The sequence below is a fragment of the Balaenoptera ricei genome, chromosome 3 (assembly GCF_028023285.1).
Source record: "Balaenoptera ricei isolate mBalRic1 chromosome 3, mBalRic1.hap2, whole genome shotgun sequence".
NCBI classification, from domain to species: Eukaryota; Metazoa; Chordata; class Mammalia; order Artiodactyla; family Balaenopteridae; genus Balaenoptera; species Balaenoptera ricei.
In genome coordinates, this window is record NC_082641.1 from 111,003,768 (window position 1) to 111,022,322 (window position 18,555).

The window sequence follows — 18,555 nt, forward strand, 5'->3', positions numbered from 1 at the left end:
CTTACACATATATATATATTTTTAATTCTTTTAAAAAATTTTTTTTATTTTTACAAGAGTTATTCAGTTATACATATATATATTCTTTTTTTTAATTAAAAAAAAATTTTTTTTTATTTTTACAAGAGATAAATAAACTGACACCAAGCATTGTAAATGGATGACCACAACAAAAGCAACAATGATTGCAATTACCAAACACGAAACACACTCATACTATGTCATAATATTGACATTAAATCCAGTAATCCTCCACTGTAACAGCTCCTTTACTTTGCAGTGAAAATTGATTTGTATATTTTTTGCCTCTGAGTCCTTGTGGGATTTTTTTTTTTTTATTGGAACAGAAAGTCACAAAAATTATAACCATCCTCATCAGTTCACTCAGTCCCATGTAATTAATTTTTTTTTCATCTTGATCTTTTGTTAGCACTTTTATGAATTCATCAGTTTTCCATTAGAGTTCTGAAAATGCTTATTCATTCAGTTGAGCAGTATGGTCAGTTACCAGAAACCTGTACTTGTCAGAGTCTTTTCCATGAATTCCTTGAAGATGAAACCCTTTTATAGGAACATTCTTGCTAAAGCATCAGAGTACACCCAGAACTGTCTGCAAATGACAAAAGACATAAAAATGACCATGGTTAAAGATTTGATGAAAGTTCATAATAATGCAATTGACAAGGAAATTTAGTTATTTCTGAGATATACATTTGAAAGTAATAACTAGAATTATGACTTATAACATTATACCAGAACATATAAGATTTTTAGAAATTTCATGTAATGTCTGAAACATTTATATTAACATATATCCATACAAATAACCCAAAGAAAGTTTAGTATTAGTTGTGTTTTTTGTTTGTTTGTTTGTTTGTTTATACTGCAGGTTCCTATTAGTCATCAGTTTTGTACACATCAGTGTATACATGTCAATCCCAATTGCCCAATTCAGCACACCACCATCCCCACCCCACCGTGGTTTTCCCCCATTGGTGTCCATACATTTGTTCTCTACATCTGTGTCTCAACTTCTGCCCTGCAAACCGGTTCATCTGTACCATTTTTCTAGGTTCCACATACATGCGTTAATATACGATATTTGTTTTTCTCTTTCTGACTTATTTCACTTGGTATGACAGTCTCTAGATCCATCCACGTCTCAACAAATGACTCAGTTTCGTTCCTTTTTATGGCTGAGTAATAGTCCATTGTATATATGTACCACAACTTCTTTATCCATTCATCTGTCGATGGGCATTTAGGTTGCTTCCATGACCTGGCTATTGTAGATAGTGCTGCAAGGAACATTGGGGTGCATGTGTCTTTTTGAATTATGGTTTTCTCTGGGTATATGCCCAGTAATGGGATTGCTGGGTCATATGGTAATTCTATTTTTAGTTTTTTAAGGAACCTCCACATTGTTCTCCATAGTGGCTGTATCAATTTACATTCCCACCAACAGTGCAAGAGGGTTCCCTTTTCTCGCCACCCTCTCCAGCATTTGTTGTTTGTAGATTTTCTGATGATGCCCATTCTAACTGGTGTGAGGTGATACCTCATTGTAGTTTTGATTTGCATTTCTCTAATAATTAGTGATGTTGAGCAGCTTTTCATGTGCCTCTTGGCCATCTGTATGTCTTCTTTGGAGAAATGTCTATTTAGGCCTTCTGCCCATTTTTGGATTGGGTTGTTTGTTTCTTTAATATTGAGCTGCATGAGCTGTGTATATATTTTGGAGATTAATCCTTTGTCCATTGATTCGTTTGTGAATATTTTCTCCCATTCTGAGGGTTGTCTTTTCGTCTTGTTTATGGTTTCCTTTTCTGTGCAAAAGCTTTGAAGTTTCATTAGGTCCCATTTGTTTATTTTTGTTTTTATTTCCATTACTCTAGGAGGTGGATCAAAAAAGATCTTGCTGTGATTTATGTCAAAGAGTGTTCTTCCTATGTTTTCCTCTAAGAGTTTTATAGTGTCCGGTCTTACATTTAGGTCTCGAATCCATTTTGAGTTTATTTTTGTGTATGGTGTTAGGGAGTGTTGTAATTTCATTCTTTTACATGTAGCTGTCCAGTTTTCCCAGCACCACTTATTGAAGAGACTGTCTTTTCTCCATTGTATATCTTTGCCTCCTTTGTCATAGATTAGTTGACCAGAGGTGCGTGGGTTTATCTCTGGGCTTTCTATCTTGTTCCATTGATCTGTGTTTCTGTTTTTGTGCCAGTACCATATTGTCTTGATTACTGTAGCTCTGTAGTATAGTCTGAAGTCAGGGAGTCTGATTCCTCCAGCTCCGTTTTTCTTTCTCAAGATTACTTTGGCTATTCGGGGTCTTCTGTGTCTCCATACAAATTTTAAGATTTTTTGTTCTAGTTCTGTAAAAAATGCCATTGGTAATTTGATAGGGATTACATTGAATCTGTAGCTTGCTTTGGGTAGTATAGTCATTTTCACAATATTGATTCTTCCAATCCAAGAACATGGTATATCTCTCCATCTGTTGGTATCATCTTTAATTTCTTTCATCAGTGTCTTATAGTTTTCTGCCTACAGGTCTTTGGTCTCCCTAGGTAGGTTTATTCCTAGGTATTTTATTCTTTTTGTTGCAGTGGTAAATGGGAGTGTTTCCTTAATTTCTCTTTCAGATTTTTCATCATTAGTGTATAGGAATGCAAGAGATTTCTGTGCATTAATTTTGTATCCTGCAATTTCACCAAATTCATTGATTAGCTCTAGTAGTTTTCTGGTGGCCTTTTTAGGATTCTCTATGTATAGTATCATGTCATCTGCAAACAGTGACAGTTTTGCTTCTTCTTTTCCAATTTGTATTCCTTTTATATCTTTTTCTTCTCTGATTGCCGTGGCTAGGACTTCCAGAACTATGTTGAATAATAGTGGTGAGAGTGGACATCCTTGTCTCATTCCTGATCTTAGAGGAAATGCTTTCAGTTTTTCACCATTGAGAATGATGTTTGCTGTGGGTTTGTCATATATGGCCTTTATTATGTTGAAGTAGGTTCCCTCTGTGCCCACTTTCTGGAGAGTTTTTTTCATAAATTGGTGTTGAATTTTGTCAAAAGCTTTTTCTGCATCTATTGAGATGATCATATGGTTTTTATTCTTCAGTTTGTTAATATGTTGTATCACATTGATTGATTTGCGTATATTGAAGAATCCTTGCATCCCTGGGATAAATTCCACTTGATCATGGTGTATGAGCCTTTTAGTGTATTGTTGGATTCTGTTTACTAGTATTTTGTTGAGGATTTTTGCATCTATATTCATCAATGATATTGGTCTGTAATTTTTTTTTTTTTGTAGTATCTTTGTCTGGTTTTGGTATCAGGGTGATGGTGGCCTCACAGAATGAGTTTGGGAGTTTTCCTTCCTCTGCAGTTTTTTGGAAGAGTTTGAGAAGGATGGGTGTTAGCTCTTCTCTAAGTGTTTCATAGAATTCACCTGTGAAGCCATCTGGTCCTGGACTTTTGTTTGTTGGAAGATTTTTAATCACAGTTTCAATTTCAATGCTTGTGATTGGTCTGTTCATATTTTCTGTTTCTTCCTGGTTCAGTCTTGGAAGGTTATATACCTTTCTAAGAATTTGTCCATTTCTTCCAGGTTGTCCATTTTATTGGCATAGAGTTGCTACTAGTAGTCTCTTAGGATGCTTTGTATTTCTGCGGTGTCTGTTGTAACTTCTCCTTTTTCATTTCTAATTTATTTTTAAATTAATTAATTAATTTATTTATTTTTGGCTGTGTTGGGTCTTCATTTCTGTGCGAGGGCTTTCTCTAGTTGCGGCAAGTGGGGGCCACTCTTCATCGCGGTGTGCGTGCCTCTCACTATCGTGGCCTCTCTTGTTGCGGAGCACAGGCTCCAGATGCGCAGGCTCAGTAGTTGTGGCTCACGGGCCTAGTTGCTCCGCGGCATGTGGGATCTTCCCAGACCAGGGCTCGAACCCGTGTCCCCTGCATTGGCAGGCAGATTCTCAACCACTGTGCCACCAGGTAAGGCTTCTAATTTTATTGATTTGAGTCCTCTCCCTCTTTTTCTTGATGAGTCTGGCTAATGGTTTATCAATTTTGTTTATCTTCCCAAAGAACCAGCTTTTAGTTTTATTGATCTTTGCTATTGTTTTCTTTGTTTCTATTTCATTTATTTCTGCTCTGATCTTTATGATTTCTGTCCTTCTGCTAACTTTGGGTTTTGTTTGTTCTTCTTTCTCTAGTTCCTTTAGGTGTAAGTTTAGATTGTTTACTTGAGATTTTTCTTGTTTCTTGAGGTAGGCTTGTATAGCTATAAACTTCCCTCTTAGAACTGCTTTTGCTGCATCCCATAGGTTTTGGATCGTCATGTTTTCATTGTCATTTGTCTCTAGGTATTTTTTGATTTCCTCTTTGATTTCTCCAGTGATCTCTTGGTTATTTAGTAATGTATTATTTAGCCTCCATGTGTTTGTGTTTTTTACGTTTTTTTTCCCTGTAATTCATTTCTAATCTCATAGCGTTGTGGTTAGAAAAGATGCTTGATATGATTTCAATTTTCTTAAATTTACTGAGGCTTGATTTGTGACCCAAGATGTGATCTATCCTGGAAGAATGTTCCGTGTGCACTTGAGAAGAAAGTGTAATCTGCTGTTTTTGGATGGAATGGCCTATAAATTAAATCTATCTAGTCTATTGTGTCATTTAAAGCTTCTGTTTCCTTATTTATTTTCATTTTGGATGATCTGTCCATTGGTGTAAGTGAGGTGTTAAAGTCCCCCACTATTACTGTGTTACTGTCGATTTCCTCTTTTATAGCTGTTAGCAGTTGCCTTATGTATTGAGGTGCCTCTATGTTGGATGCATATATATTTATAATTGTTATCTCTTCTTGGATTGATCCCTTGATCAGTATGTGGTGTCCTTCCTTGTCTCTTGTAACATTCTTTATTTTAAAGTCTATTTTATCTCATATGAGTATAGCTACTCCAGCTGTCTTTTGATTTCCATTTGCATGGAATATCTTTTTCCATCCCCTCACTTTCAGTCTGTATGTGTCCCTAGGTCTGAAGTGGGTCTCTTGTAGACAGCATATATATGGGTCTTGTTTTTGTATCCATTCAGCAAGCCTGTGTCTTTTGGTTGGAGCATTTAATCCATTCACGTTTAAGGTAATTTTCGATATGTATGTTCTTATGACCATTTTCTTAATTGTTTTGGGTTTGTTTTTGTAGGTCGTTTTCTTCTCTTGTGTTTCCCACTTAGAGAAGTTCCTTTAGCATTTGTTGTAGAGCTGGTTTGGTGGTGCTGAATTCTCTTAGCTGTTGCTTGTCTGTAAAGCTTCTGATTTCTCCATCGAATCTGAATGAGATCCTAGCCGGGTAGAGTAATCTTGGTTGTAGCTTCTTCCCTTTCATCACTTTAAGTATATCATGCCAGTCCCTTCTGGCTTGTAGAGTTTCTGCTGAGAAATCAGCTGTTAACCTTATGGGAGTTCCCTTGTATGTCATTTTTCGTTTTTCCCTTGCTGCTTTCAGTAATTTTTCTTTGTCTTTAATTTTTGCCAATTTGATTACTGTGTGTCTCGGCGTGTTTCTCCTTGGGTTTATCCTGTATGGGACTCGCTGCGCTTCCTGGACTTGGGTGGCTATTTCCTTTCCCATGTTAGGGAAGGTTTTGACTATAATCTCTTCAGATATTTTCTCTGGTCCTTTCTCTCTCTCTTCTCCTTCTGGGACCCCTATAATGCGAATGTTGTTGTGTCTAATGTTGTCCCAGAGGTCTCTTAGGCTGTCTTCATTTCTTTTCATTCTTTTTTCTTTATTCTGTTCCACAGCGGTGAATTCCACCATTCTGTCTTCCAGGTCACTTATCCGTTCTTCTGCCTCAGTTATTCTGCTATTGATTCCTTCTAGTGTAGTTTTCATTTCAGTTATTGTATTGTTCATCTCTGTTTGTTTGTTCTTTAATTCTTCTAGGTCTTTGTTAAACATTTCTTGCATCTTCTCGATCTTTGCCTCCATTCTTTTTCCGAGGTCCTGGATCATCTTCACTATCATTATTCTGAATTCTTTTTCTGGAAGGTTGCCTATCTCCACTTCATTTAGTTACTTTTCTGGGGTTTTATCTTGTTCCTTCATCTGGTACATAGCCCTCTGCCTTTTCATCTTGTCTATCTTTCTGTGAATGTGGTTTTTGTTCCACAGGCTGCAGGATTGTTGTTCTTCTTGCTTCTGTTCTCTGCCCTCTGGTGGATGAGCCTATCTATGAGGCTTGATGGGAGGCACTGGTGGTGGGGAGAGCTGACTGTTACTCTGGTGGGCAGAGCTCAGTAATACTTTAATCCACTTGACTGTTGATGGGTGGGGCTGGGTTCCCTCCCTGTTGGTTGTTTGGCCTGAGGCAACCCAACACTGGAGCCTACCTGGGCTCTTTGGTGGGGCTAATGACAGACTCTGGGAGGGCTCAGGCCAAGGAGCACTTCCCAGAACTTCTGCTGTCAGTGTCCTTGTCCCCATGGTGAGCCACAGCCCCCCACTCCCCCCCGCCTCTGCAGGAGACCCTCCAACACTAGCAGGTAGGTCTGGTTCAGTCTCCCCTGGGGTCACTGCTCCTTCCCCTGGGTCCCGATGCACACCCTAGTTTGTGTGTGCCCTCCAAGAGTGGAGTCTGTGTTTCCCCCAGTCCTGTCGAAGTCCTGCAATCAATTCCCACTAGGCTTCAAAGTCTGATTCTCTAGGAATTCCTCCTCCCGTTGCTGGACCCCCAGGTTGGGAAGCCTGACGTGGGGCTCAGAACCTTCACTCCAGTGGGTGGACTTCTGTGGTATAAGTGTTCTCCAGTCTGTGAGTCACCCACCCAGCAGTTATGGGATTTGATTTTACTGTGATTGCGCCCCTCCTTCCGTCTCATTGTGGCTTCTCCTTTGTCTTTGGATGTGGGGTATCTTTTCTGGTGAGTTCCAGTGTCTTCCTGTTGATGATTGTCCAGCAGCTAGTTGTGATTCTGGTGTTCTCACAAGAGGGAGTGAGAGCACGTTCTTCTACTATATATATTCTTTTACAGATTCTTTTTTTATATATATAAATTTATTTATTTATTTATTTATTTATTTTTGGCTGCATTGGGTCTTTGTTGCTGTGTGCGGCTTTCTCTAATTGCAGTGAGCGGGGGCCACTCCTCATTGCGGTGCACAGGCTCCTCATTTTGGTGGCTTCTCTTGTTGTGGAGCATGGGCTCTAGGCACACGGGCTTCAGCAGTCATGGCACATGGGCTCAGTAGTGTGGCTCTCAGGCTCTAGAGCGCAGGCTCAGCGGTTGTGGCATACGGGCCTAGTTGCTCTGCGGCATGTAGGATCTTCCCAGACCGGGGGTCGAAACCGTGACCCCTGCATTGGCAGGCGGATTCTTAACCACTGTGCCACCAGGGAAGCCCCTACAGATTCTTTTTCCTTATAGGTTATTACAAAATATTGAGTATAGCTCCCTGTGCTATACAGTAGGTCATTGGTTATCTATTTTACATATAGCAGTGTGTATATGTTAATCCCATCATCCTAATTTATCCCTCCCCTCCCCCCTTCCCCTTTGGTAGCCATAAGTTTGTTTTCTACGTCTGTGAGTCTTTTTCTGTTTTGTAAATAAGTTCATTTTAATCTGTTTTTTTTTTTCAGATTCCACATATAAGTGATATCATATGATATTTGTCATTCTTTGTCTGGCTTACTTCACTTGGTATGAAAATCTCTAGGTCTGTCTGTGTTGCTGCAAATGGCATTATTTCATTCCTTTTTATGGCTGAGTAATATTCCATTGTATATATGTAGCACATCATCTTTATCCATTCCTTTGTCAATAAATAGTGCTGCAGCAAACATTGGGGTGCATGTATTTTTTAAAATTATGTTTTTCTCCGGATATATGCCCAGGAGTGGGATTGCTGGATCATATGGTAGTTCTATTTTTAGTTTTTTAAGGAACTTCCATACTGTTCTCCATAATGGTTGTACCAATTTACATTCCCACCAACAATGTAGGAGGGTCCCGTTTTCTCCACACCCTCTCCTGCATTTATTGTTTGTAGACTTTGATGATGGCCATTCCGACCAGTGTGAGGTGATACATCATAGTATTGATTTGCATTTCTCTAATAATTAGTGACCTTGAGCATCTTGGCCATTGCGTTTTGGTCATCTGTTTGTCTTCTTTGGAGAAATGTCTATTTAGATCTTCCACCCATTTTTTGATTGGGTTGTTTGTTTTTTTGATACAGAATTGCATGAGCTGTGTGTATATTTTGGAGATTAATCCCTTGTTGGTTGCTTCATTTGCAAATATTTTCTCCCATTCTGTGGGTTGTCTTTTCGTTTTATCATTTCCTTTGCTGTGCAAAAGCTCATAAGTTTAATTAGTTGCCATTTGTTTATTTTTATTTTCATTACTCTAGGAGATGGATCCAAAAAGGTATTGCTGTGATTTATTATTTTTTTAAATTATTTATTTACTTATTTATTTTTGGCTGTGTTGGGTCTTTGTTGCTGCGCGCACAACAGTTGCGGGGAGTGGGGGCTACTCTTCGTTGTGGTGCACGGGCTTCTCATTGTGGTGGCTTCTCTTGTTGCAGAGCATGGGCTCTAGGCACGCGGGCTTCAGTAGTAGCAGCACTTGGGCTCAGTAGTTGTGGCTCGCAGGCTCTAGAGCGCAGGCTCAGTAGTTGTGGCGCACGGGCTTAGTTGCTCCATGTCATGTGGGATCTTCCCGGACTAGGGATTGAACCCGTGTCCCCTGCACTGGCAGGCAGATTCTTAACCACTGCACCACCAGGGAAGCCCTGTGATTTATTTCAGAGAGTGTTCTGCCTGTGTTTTTCCTCTAGAAGCTTTATAATATCTGGTCTTACATTTAGGCCTTTAATCCATTTTGAGTTTATTTTTGTATATGGTGTTAGAGAATGTTCTAATTTCATTCTTTTACATGTAGCTGTCCAGTTGTCCCAGCACCACTTATTGAAGAGACTGTCTTTTCTCCATTGTATGTTCTTGCCTCCTTTGTTATAGATTAATTGTCCATAGGTGTATGGGAGTACCATACTGTTTTAATTACTATAGCTTTATAGTATAGCTTGGAATCAGGAAGTGTGATACCTCCTGCTTTGTTGTTCTTTCTCAGCATTTGTTTGGCTATTTGGGGTCTTTCATGGTTCCATATGAGTTTTAGGAGTGTTTTTTTCTATTTCTGTAAGAAAATGCCATTGGAATCTTGATAGGGATTGCATTGTATCTATAGATGGCTTTGGGTAGTATTGACATTTTAACAATATTAATTCTTCCAATCCATGACCATGAGATACCTTTCCTTTTTTAAATTTTTAAATTTTTTAAATTTTTGGCCCTGGTGCGTGTCTTGTGGGATCTTAGTTCCCTGACCAGGGATCGAACCCATGCCCTCGGCAGTGAAAGCACAGAGTCCTAACCACTGGAGTGCTGGGGAATTCCCACCTTTCCATTTATTTCTGCCTTCATTTTCTTTCATCAGGGTCTTGTAGTTTTCATAGTAGAGATCTTTCACCTTCTCAGTTAAATGTATTCCTAAGTACTTTATTGTTTTTGATGCTGTTGTAAACGGGATTGATTTATTTCTTTTTTAGAAAATTCATTGTTAGAATCTCAGTTTTCTTAATGGTAAAATGGAGATAACAGAATCTAACTCTCAGTATTGTAGTAAGGATTAAATGAGATAAAATATGATTATTTAGCATAATTGTACCTTACATAAGGTAAATGGTCATCACTAGTAGCCACTTATCATTGTTATTCCCTCAAGTAGATTAATATAGTTACTGTAATCATTGCACAGTGGGGTTATAAGCTCCATATTAACAGAGAGAGAAGATACAAAGATAAGTGAATGGTCCAGCCAACAGTAGTGGGCATCCACTCTGTCTGCCGTGATCGATGGTGAGTCTGGATCCCTCTAAGGACTAGAGCTTTTTCCTGCATTGTTGTCTCTCAGCAGACCTACCCATGGGCGAGGATGCACCACCTCTGTTGTACCAGGGAGCTGTGGTGTAGGCTATATGTGTGCACGTGGGACATCTGTGCCCCACCTGGAGCTTGTTCTCCACATTGGGAGTGCTTATTTATGTTGATTATGGAAGATTTTTAACTTGAATGGAAAGATGACATTTTTAAAAAGTCATTTGAAGAATCAAGGTCATACTGTATAAAGCTAAGCATTACATGATTGGTCTCAAGAACATTCTCTGAGGTTTTTATTTTTTAAACAAACACTTAGAAGTTGTGTCTCTGTCTTTTTGAAAGAAGTATAAAATCTGAGACTGAGATAGATGTATAAAATAGAAAATGGAGACGTTGCTTTCTCATCAACAAGCAGAATATGGTTTTTTCCAGTTTTTATTACTTCACAATCCTTCATCTGATATTTAAAATGTATTTATGTTGAGTCATTTCTTTCTCTTTTGCTAGTAAACCGGAAGATCATGAAATGATTCTGCAGAGGCAGTAGCATTACGTTCAGTTTCTTTTTTTGTATATATCAGATAAGAGACTTGTAAATGGAAGTATGTCCACCTCACATCCTTTGTATGGTAATGGCAGTGTTGTTTGCCTTTTTGTGAGTGGTGCAACATTTATTAATTCATAAACCCACTTCCAAATAACCTAAGGGCTTTTTGACGAAAGGTGACTCTAGTAAGAACGGTGTTAGATTTTGACAGGCTACTTTTGTTTTTACAGACATTTCTTTTCTTCTTTTTAGTGTTTCGAAACTACTAGTATTTTAAGAGCGTTGTGGGGGCAGAGGGGTGACACGGTCAAAGAAAGTTAATGCACATATTTGGAGTTAGGGTTTCTGAATCTTCAACTAGGAAGGGAAAATTAAAGTTTTGAGGCTCAGCTCAGCTTAAGCCTCTTTATCACCCTCTCCGAACCAACACTTCTGGTTGGTAAAAAGCTCACAGATCTGAGAAATAAAAGCAGCTTAAGAGGTTGACTTTGGTCAACCTTAATAATAATAGAAGAGAAAAAGGGCAGCAATTCCAGAGATTCACCTATTTTCCCATAGACTAAGGGACCCTGTACACCTCCTGTCCCCTCTTTAACTCACTGTCATCTGTTCAGCAGGGCTTCCTATAACCAGTTGGTATCAGTAGAAACAGTCCTTCCATTAAGCCTAAGACATGTCTCCTAAAAAATTGTTTCAGAAGTGTTCACAGTATTTGAGCATTTAAGGGAGTGTTTGTCATATCATAGAGAGTGAAAATGGAGAAGGATAAGGACTCCAGAGTGCTGGAATTATATATGCCTGAGAGTTTGCCATACTAGCCAATAGCAAGGTTTGGGTTCTGTTTATTTTTTATAGCTCTTACTATATTCTACTTTTATCATTGAGAATATTGGGGAATTTATCTCATGATATTACTTATTATATACATTATTATACATTGCATTTTTTTTAAATATATACTGTTAAATTTATTGTTATAATATGTTATCTTGAAAGTATCAATGGCTTTTTGCAGAGCAATAATGAAATTTCACAGTATGAAAATGGAAGAAATCAACAAAATTATTCGTGACCTTTGGCGAAGTACCTATCGTGGACAAGGTAATTAACATGGTGTACCATGAATGCTCTTTCTAAAGCCCTATATCCAGCTCTTGCCTCATATGACTGCTCATCATGCCAGTATTACCTCTGGGCCTCTCTCTGAACATCTCTTTCAGATTTTCTAAGAATTCTTAGCAAGAAAAAAATGCAAAGTTTTCTATTCCAAAGCCTGACAGGACGTACAGATTTGGCCATGGTGCACATTATATTTAGTTGATGATGTAATAGGTTCTGTCGAAGTGCAGATAGGGATAAGCCGAAATGTGATAAGAAGAAAACCATCAGGAGGAAACTCTTAATAGGGGAACTAAGAAAAAGGCACCTCTGAGACTGAGAGTTGGGGCATCTGGTTGCTTCTGGCCAGGAATCTTCATCACCAGAGAAAAAGTTTCCAAACCAGCCAGTGTTTTCCTCTGGTAATGTCAGCCTCACATGTTGCTTGTAACTTACTTTGATAAGATTTGCAAGTGACAAAAGGCTGCAGAGTGTAGGTTCCCCTAAAATCTTCTTCTTTGTCAGATATTGAATACATAGAAATTCGATCTGATGCCGATGAAAATGTATCAGCTTCTGATAAAAGGCGGAATTACAACTACCGAGTGGTGATGCTAAAGGGAGACACGCCCTTGGATATGCGAGGACGATGCAGTGCCGGACAAAAGGCAGGTATCTCAAGAGCCTAGGGAACCACCTGTACACAGAGAATTGACAAAGAGGAATCATTGTCAGTGCAGTGGAAGCACCCAAAGTTGCCCTTGAATGGTAGGAAGCTCCTTATAGCACTCCTTGCTGCCATGTAAAGTGAATCAGGCTCAGTCACTCTCATTACACTCTCTCAATTCTAACCAGCATTTCCTGCAACATTATGTAAAGTAGGCTTTTAGAAGAGAGGCCTGAAACAGTCTCACAGGATAGCCTAAATGTAAACCAAGAAGTTGAAGACCATTCACTGTTCCACAGCACTCCTTATGAGAATAAGTTTACTGGGTTATCAGTTATAGACACACCACTATTTTATGTGCCACCAAGAAAGAAAAAATTCAATTGTAATTGTAAGATGCATCCTCATTTCAGAGAAGTCAAAGGGTGGGGGAAGGGTATGTTTTAGAATCAGTGACATACAGTATTAGCAAACCAGATCCTAGATTGAGCCAGATGAGGCATTACAATAAGTGAGAGTCTAATTGAGAAGGTAGCCTCATCATAGGACTGAGTCCTCACCACCACTCCCAGCCTAGCCTTTGGGCCTGAGGACCATCTAAAAGAAGGGTCTGCCAGGGTCAAAGGCTTTGATACCCACAGGTGCCTCTGTCCCCACCACCACACACACAGGGACTCAGTGCTGGGCCAGACCATCTAACTCTACAGGAAGCTCTAGGAGGATAGCCTGGGTTGGATATATAGAGCACAGAGGAATAAAGTTTCAAAGAGTTGGGAAAGTGGGACCCGCATCCTTAGGGTACAAGGCTGGGTTCTTTCACTGTGCACTGGTTTGTAAAAGATGTTAAAGGTTTTCGAGCTTCCTCCTTTCAGATTAGAAGCAGAACATTATACTTGATAACATCTCTGGACCCCTGATTTTCTTAACAAAATTTTATAGTTCCAGAAACGGATGCTCACATTATCAGAGTTACTTTCATAAAAGGTTTGCAATTTTTGCTTAAAGACAGACACTCTATGCGTGTATGCATTTTGTCATCAACCCGGACAGCTGATACCAATTTATAAGGCATCTGCAGATTATTATCTTAATCATAGTCTGCAAAAATGACAAACTTGTGATCTACAGTCAGTATCCCCTACTTGCATTGATGATTTTTTGTGGTAATTATGAATGAGAAAATAGTTTGAAACATGTCTGTTTGGATTAAAAATACTTTCTGAACAAAAGCAGATTTCCTATAGCTACTCCAAATTATAAAAATTAATTAGCAGTAATTGCTTCCCTGGTGTTGGGTGACAGAATAGGCAAATGGTTTGGTAGAGGTGGGCCAGGAGCTCCAGTCATACTCCACTCTGAGTGGGTGGTGGTGGAGGTGGCAGCAGGAGAGAAGTGTCTATCCCCAAAGGGCCAAACTATGGCCCTGGCATCTTCAATCTGCCAGTGTCAGAGAAAAGCTATAAACTGCTCTAAAATCACTAACTCACTCACTGATGCTCCTTCACTCACAAATCGGGGTGGGGGGGGGTGGAGGGGGCATTACAGCTCACACAAAAAGTAGTGTATACTTCCTAAATTAGTTCTTCACTCTTAATTCTTTGTCCCTTGTACCCTCAAATGGCTTCAGCGGTGGCCTGTTTTAGTATTAGGCTTCTATTAACCACAAAAGTGCCTCATAGTTTTGGTTGCTTGGATTTCCTACAGTCAAGCTTAAATAAAACCATACTTCTGTACTCCTGGTACTTTTTCCCCTCCCTTCCTTTCCCTCTCTCCCTCAGAATCATACACATAAACATTTAAGTGTGGGTTAGAGCAGTGGTGCCTCTTTGGGAGCCATAGATCTCACAGAACATAGATTTAAAGATGTCTCTGAGAGAAGAGGTGTCTGTGAGGCTCTGGAAAATGTATTATGTCTAAGTTTTCTAACAAATCTCATTATCAGGAAAAGAGCCAGGTCATGAATTTTTAAGGTTGTTAATCTTATAGCATTATTAAAATTACTAGTTACAGATAAATGTTAATGCATTTCTGATTCAAGTCTGTAATTTGAAGTTTTGTTGTAGCTGATGTGAGGTGTTTGTGCAGGGTCAGCACTGCTTTTAGCATTGTATTTCATTGCAAATGATAGGATGAGATGATGCAAATGATAGTTCACCTTCTGGAAGGGCATGAGCGTTTGGTCACAGTGCCAGGCTCTCCCAAACAAGAGCAGTGACTTACCTAAGGTCAGTGATCCTGTGACATTGCCCCACCTTTCCCTTCTAAAGACATTATGCCAGGTCTTCCTGCTTTCCTAAGGTGAATGAGAAAAATGTGCAGTGCAGCTAAGCTCTGGTGCTTTTTTTCCAGGTATTAGCTTCACTCATCATTCGCCTAGCCCTGGCTGAAACATTCTGCTTAAACTGTGGCATCCTTGCTTTGGATGAGCCAACGACAAATCTTGACCGAGAAAACATTGAATCTCTTGCACATGCTCTGGTTGAGTAAGTATCTCAAATTTGGGGCCAAGTTATGATAGTTTTTAAAGTAAGGTTAAGAGAATTCTATGATGAAAATCCTCTGTAGATGTGTCTTCCTTGAGGAAACTGGTTTTGCCAGACCTTAGGCTTTAGCTGGATCGTAATTCTTCAGATGCTTAAGAAAAGAACTACATGGTGAACAGCCACCCCAGACACATCCTGCATCTCCCCAAGAGTGTTCATAGGGAAACCTATGGTGAGGGTCTCCTGGCTTGGTTTGGTTTTCCTGTAAACCCACCAGAGGGGCCCACATGTCCTGTACAGGAGTTAGCATTCCCTGCTAAAGCCTTCCTAGGTGGTAACGGTAGTGACAGTGGGTTTTAGACTATTTCCCCAGCTTCTCACGTGTGTCAGCATCTATGAGGAATGACAGTGCTTACTCAAAAAGTGTATTAGTGGTGAAGTAGAATCCAGAGGGTAAAACTGCATACACTTTTTTACCATAGTTCATCTGTGGTGGGTGCACGCTCTAGGGATGGCAGCCCTTGCTTATGGGCTGTGCTGGCAGAGGAAAGGCACTTTCTGTGAGGTAGAGAAGCTATTTTGGGTACTTCTTGCTCCAGACAGACTCCTTCAAGCAGAGAAAACGTTTCCTGTGTGATAGCAGGGATGGAGCCAGAAGGAGACTTGAGCAGCCACAGAGCCACCTTTCTCCAGCCATCTCTCAGTAGTCCCGTGTGACCAACAAGTAAGGGCTGGTGCTTTTGAAACCTAAGTGCATCCACCTCCAGGCAAGGGATAAATAAGTGGTTAGGTAAAAGAAAAAGTCTTTGAAGTCTCAGACACGTAACTAATTACCTCAGCACATAGATAACAAGCAAAAATGTTCTCAGTACACCCACTCAGGCCCCCTGTGTGTCATACCAATGATGCATCCAGTGACTGGTGGTGGCAGAATTCTAAGTAGACCCAGCTCCTAAGAAGGCAGTGGGGCTCACAGTGTTATTCCCCTTGCCTGTAGTCTGTCTTGTCTCTCTCTTTTTTTTTTTAATGTAATTTTATTCCAGAGAAAACTAGTATCAAGTCAAGAAAACCCCAGGCAAAGGAATAATCAGACCCCTAAAGCTGAGCAGCACAGACATTAAGGAAAACTCAATTAAACATTTCCACCTGCTTTAAGAATAAACTAGATCATGTATTCTCACCAGTCTCTAAGCCAGACCTGAGTGAAGAGTCATACCATGCATCCCCACTGTCCGGAGAGGAGACGGGACTGCTACCTGGCTGGGCTGAAGGCCTGGATCCACCCCACCCCTCCCCCTGCCACTTCCTGCAGGGCTGTCAGAGGCCCTGATACTCACACAGCACAGGAAAAACCTGGTCATCACACACAGCATACATTTATGTGTCTGACAAGGTTCTCAGTGCTTTTTTCAAATAAAAGAAAGGGTTATGTATGTTCTTTAGTAATAAAATGTTATAAATATATTGTTTCAGGATAATAAAAAGTCGCTCACAGCAGCGTAACTTCCAGCTTCTGGTGATCACTCATGATGAAGATTTTGTGGAGCTCTTAGGGCGTTCTGAATATGTGGAGAAATTCTACAGGATTAAGAAGAACATTGATCAGTGCTCAGAGATCGTGAAATGCAGTATTAGTTCCCTAGGATCTAATGTTCATTAAAAACATTCAAGATTTACATGCCTTAGAAACATGGGTCCTCAGCCAACTGCTTATTTCTGGTATTGAGTCAATATGAAAATATGTTCTTTCAGATGAGCCTTGTGTCTAGGGTTTTTAATGTCTGAGAGGTTCAAAAATCATTAAAATTGTTTCACATGGAATTTGGACTGATTCCCTGAACTTCATTCCCCTCCAGGGAGCCTCTGACAGGCCTGTGGAGCTCAACAGCAGCACAGTTGGACTCAGCTTCCCTGCTTCCCTTCCTAACACTAATGAAGGAGTCTATGGGACCTGAAGCTTCTTACTCGCCTTTCACTTCTCAAAGCATTAGTGAGAAGCAGTTCTCTGCCTGGATACTTTAAATTTGAAGTAGTCTAATGGGGGCTTCAGGGTTTGAAAAGAACCTTAATTATCTAATTCAATACCCACTGTCTTCCCTCCCCACATATCCCTACTAGGTAGTCATCCAAACCTGGGCTCTTTCTAGAGAGAGGAAGTTCCCCACTGTGCACATTGACGTTTGGAAAGCTCTGCCCAAGAGCAAGGCCTCTCTTTACTTGGGGCCTGACCTGCATTCATGAAGGAGTCTGTAACTTTCCCATATGTCTATGCTATTTATCAGGTTGGCCTTACCATGAATCCCGATTGCTCTCCAAGTATGCAACTCTGGTGTGGAAGGTAAGCAGAGCTCGCTCAAAGTCAAGACTGGCTCCCCGTGGGGTCCAAGCAGACCTGAAAAAGCAGGCCTCATTTTCATTCCAGATGTTGTTTCTAATAAGAGCCTAATCATACCCTTTCCCTGGAATTGCTGGCTGACAACTTGAAGCCTTTCACAAGCATTCCACACAGAATGCTACCAAGTGATGCACTTTTGAATTAGACTTTCAGAGTCAGTCTGTCAGTCATGTGGCGCAATCACTAGGAGCCAAGAACCACTTGGCAACCACTAGAAGCTGAAAAAGGCAAAGAAACAGACTCGTCCCTCAGAGCCTCCAAAAGGAAGCAGCTCTGCTGACACCTTGACTTTTAGCCCAGTAAACTGATTTTCAGACTTTTAGCCTTCAGAATTACATAAGAGAATAATACTTGTTTTAAGCTGCAGAGTTTGTGCTTATTTGTTACAGCAGCAATAGAAAACTCATACACTATCCACTGTAAATATAAACAATTTCTGTGTATCTAATATGATACTAGTTACTACTATCCTTGAGACAATTGAAAAAAGGTTACTCATCATTTTTTATGTTCTGTGGTTCACAGAAAGGATGCTGGTTGAGAAAGTCTGGTCCAGACCCTCACCCAATCCATGGATGAAAGGGCCAAGCAGCAGAGCCACCACTCCAGCCACCTGCTTCTTGTCCACTGACTGACAATGTTCAGTCATCCTAATTAGCTTTGAAAACCTAAAATCACCATTATTAGCCAAACTAGCATGATATCAACAAAGGTACCATGAGAAAAAAACAGCAGACCAATCTCACTCAGAGGACACATCCAAGAATTCATAAATTAAGAACAAATCAATTCCAGTCATCTATTAAAATAAACATACATAATAACCAAGGTGTCTTTATCCCAAGAATGCAAGAATATTTCAGAAGATAGTTCAAGGCATTAAAAGAAATCTCTGTCCAATCATCAATATACCACTAAGCTGAGACTTCAGTGACCACACATGAGAAAGAATACAGCTTTACAAAATTAGTCCAGGAAAGTCACTAAACAACAATTACAAACTCTGGGGAGAGGGTAATCTGATTTTCAGAGTTAACACATATTACTTTAAATGTCCAATTTCCAACAAGAAATTATAAGACATGCAAAGAAACAGGAATATATGGCCCATACACAGAAAAAAAAAAAAAAAGCAGTCAATAGGAGCTGTCCCTGAGGAAGCCCAGATAAAGACTTTAAATCAGCTTTTATAAATATGTTCAAGGAACTAAAGAAAATCATGTCTAAAGAATTAAAGTATGAGAATGACATCTCACCAAATGGAGACTATCATTAAGGAAGTAGAAATTATTTTTAAAAGAACCAAATAGAAATATAGAGTTCAAAAATACAATAACTGAAATAAAAATTCACTAGAGGAGCTAAACGGCAGATTTAAACTGACAGAAGAATCAGTGAACTTGA

General features: G+C 39.7%; 1 protein-coding gene across 8 annotated transcripts in view; it reads left to right on the forward strand.

Annotated features, from left to right (window-relative positions):
* The window catches only part of RAD50 (RAD50 double strand break repair protein), a 243,767-nt gene extending 227,190 nt beyond the window's left edge, over positions 1 to 16,577 (forward strand). For all 8 annotated transcript variants that reach the window (XM_059917036.1, XM_059917038.1, XM_059917039.1 and 5 more), the window contains 4 exons: positions 11,524 to 11,609; positions 12,132 to 12,274; positions 14,623 to 14,756; positions 16,230 to 16,577. In XM_059917036.1, coding sequence (XP_059773019.1) covers positions 11,524 to 11,609; positions 12,132 to 12,274; positions 14,623 to 14,756; positions 16,230 to 16,416 — 550 coding nt within the window. In that variant the 3' untranslated portion in view covers positions 16,417 to 16,577. The remainder of the gene's footprint in view (positions 1 to 11,523; positions 11,610 to 12,131; positions 12,275 to 14,622; positions 14,757 to 16,229) is intronic.
* Positions 16,578 to 18,555: the final 1,978 nt, after the last annotated feature.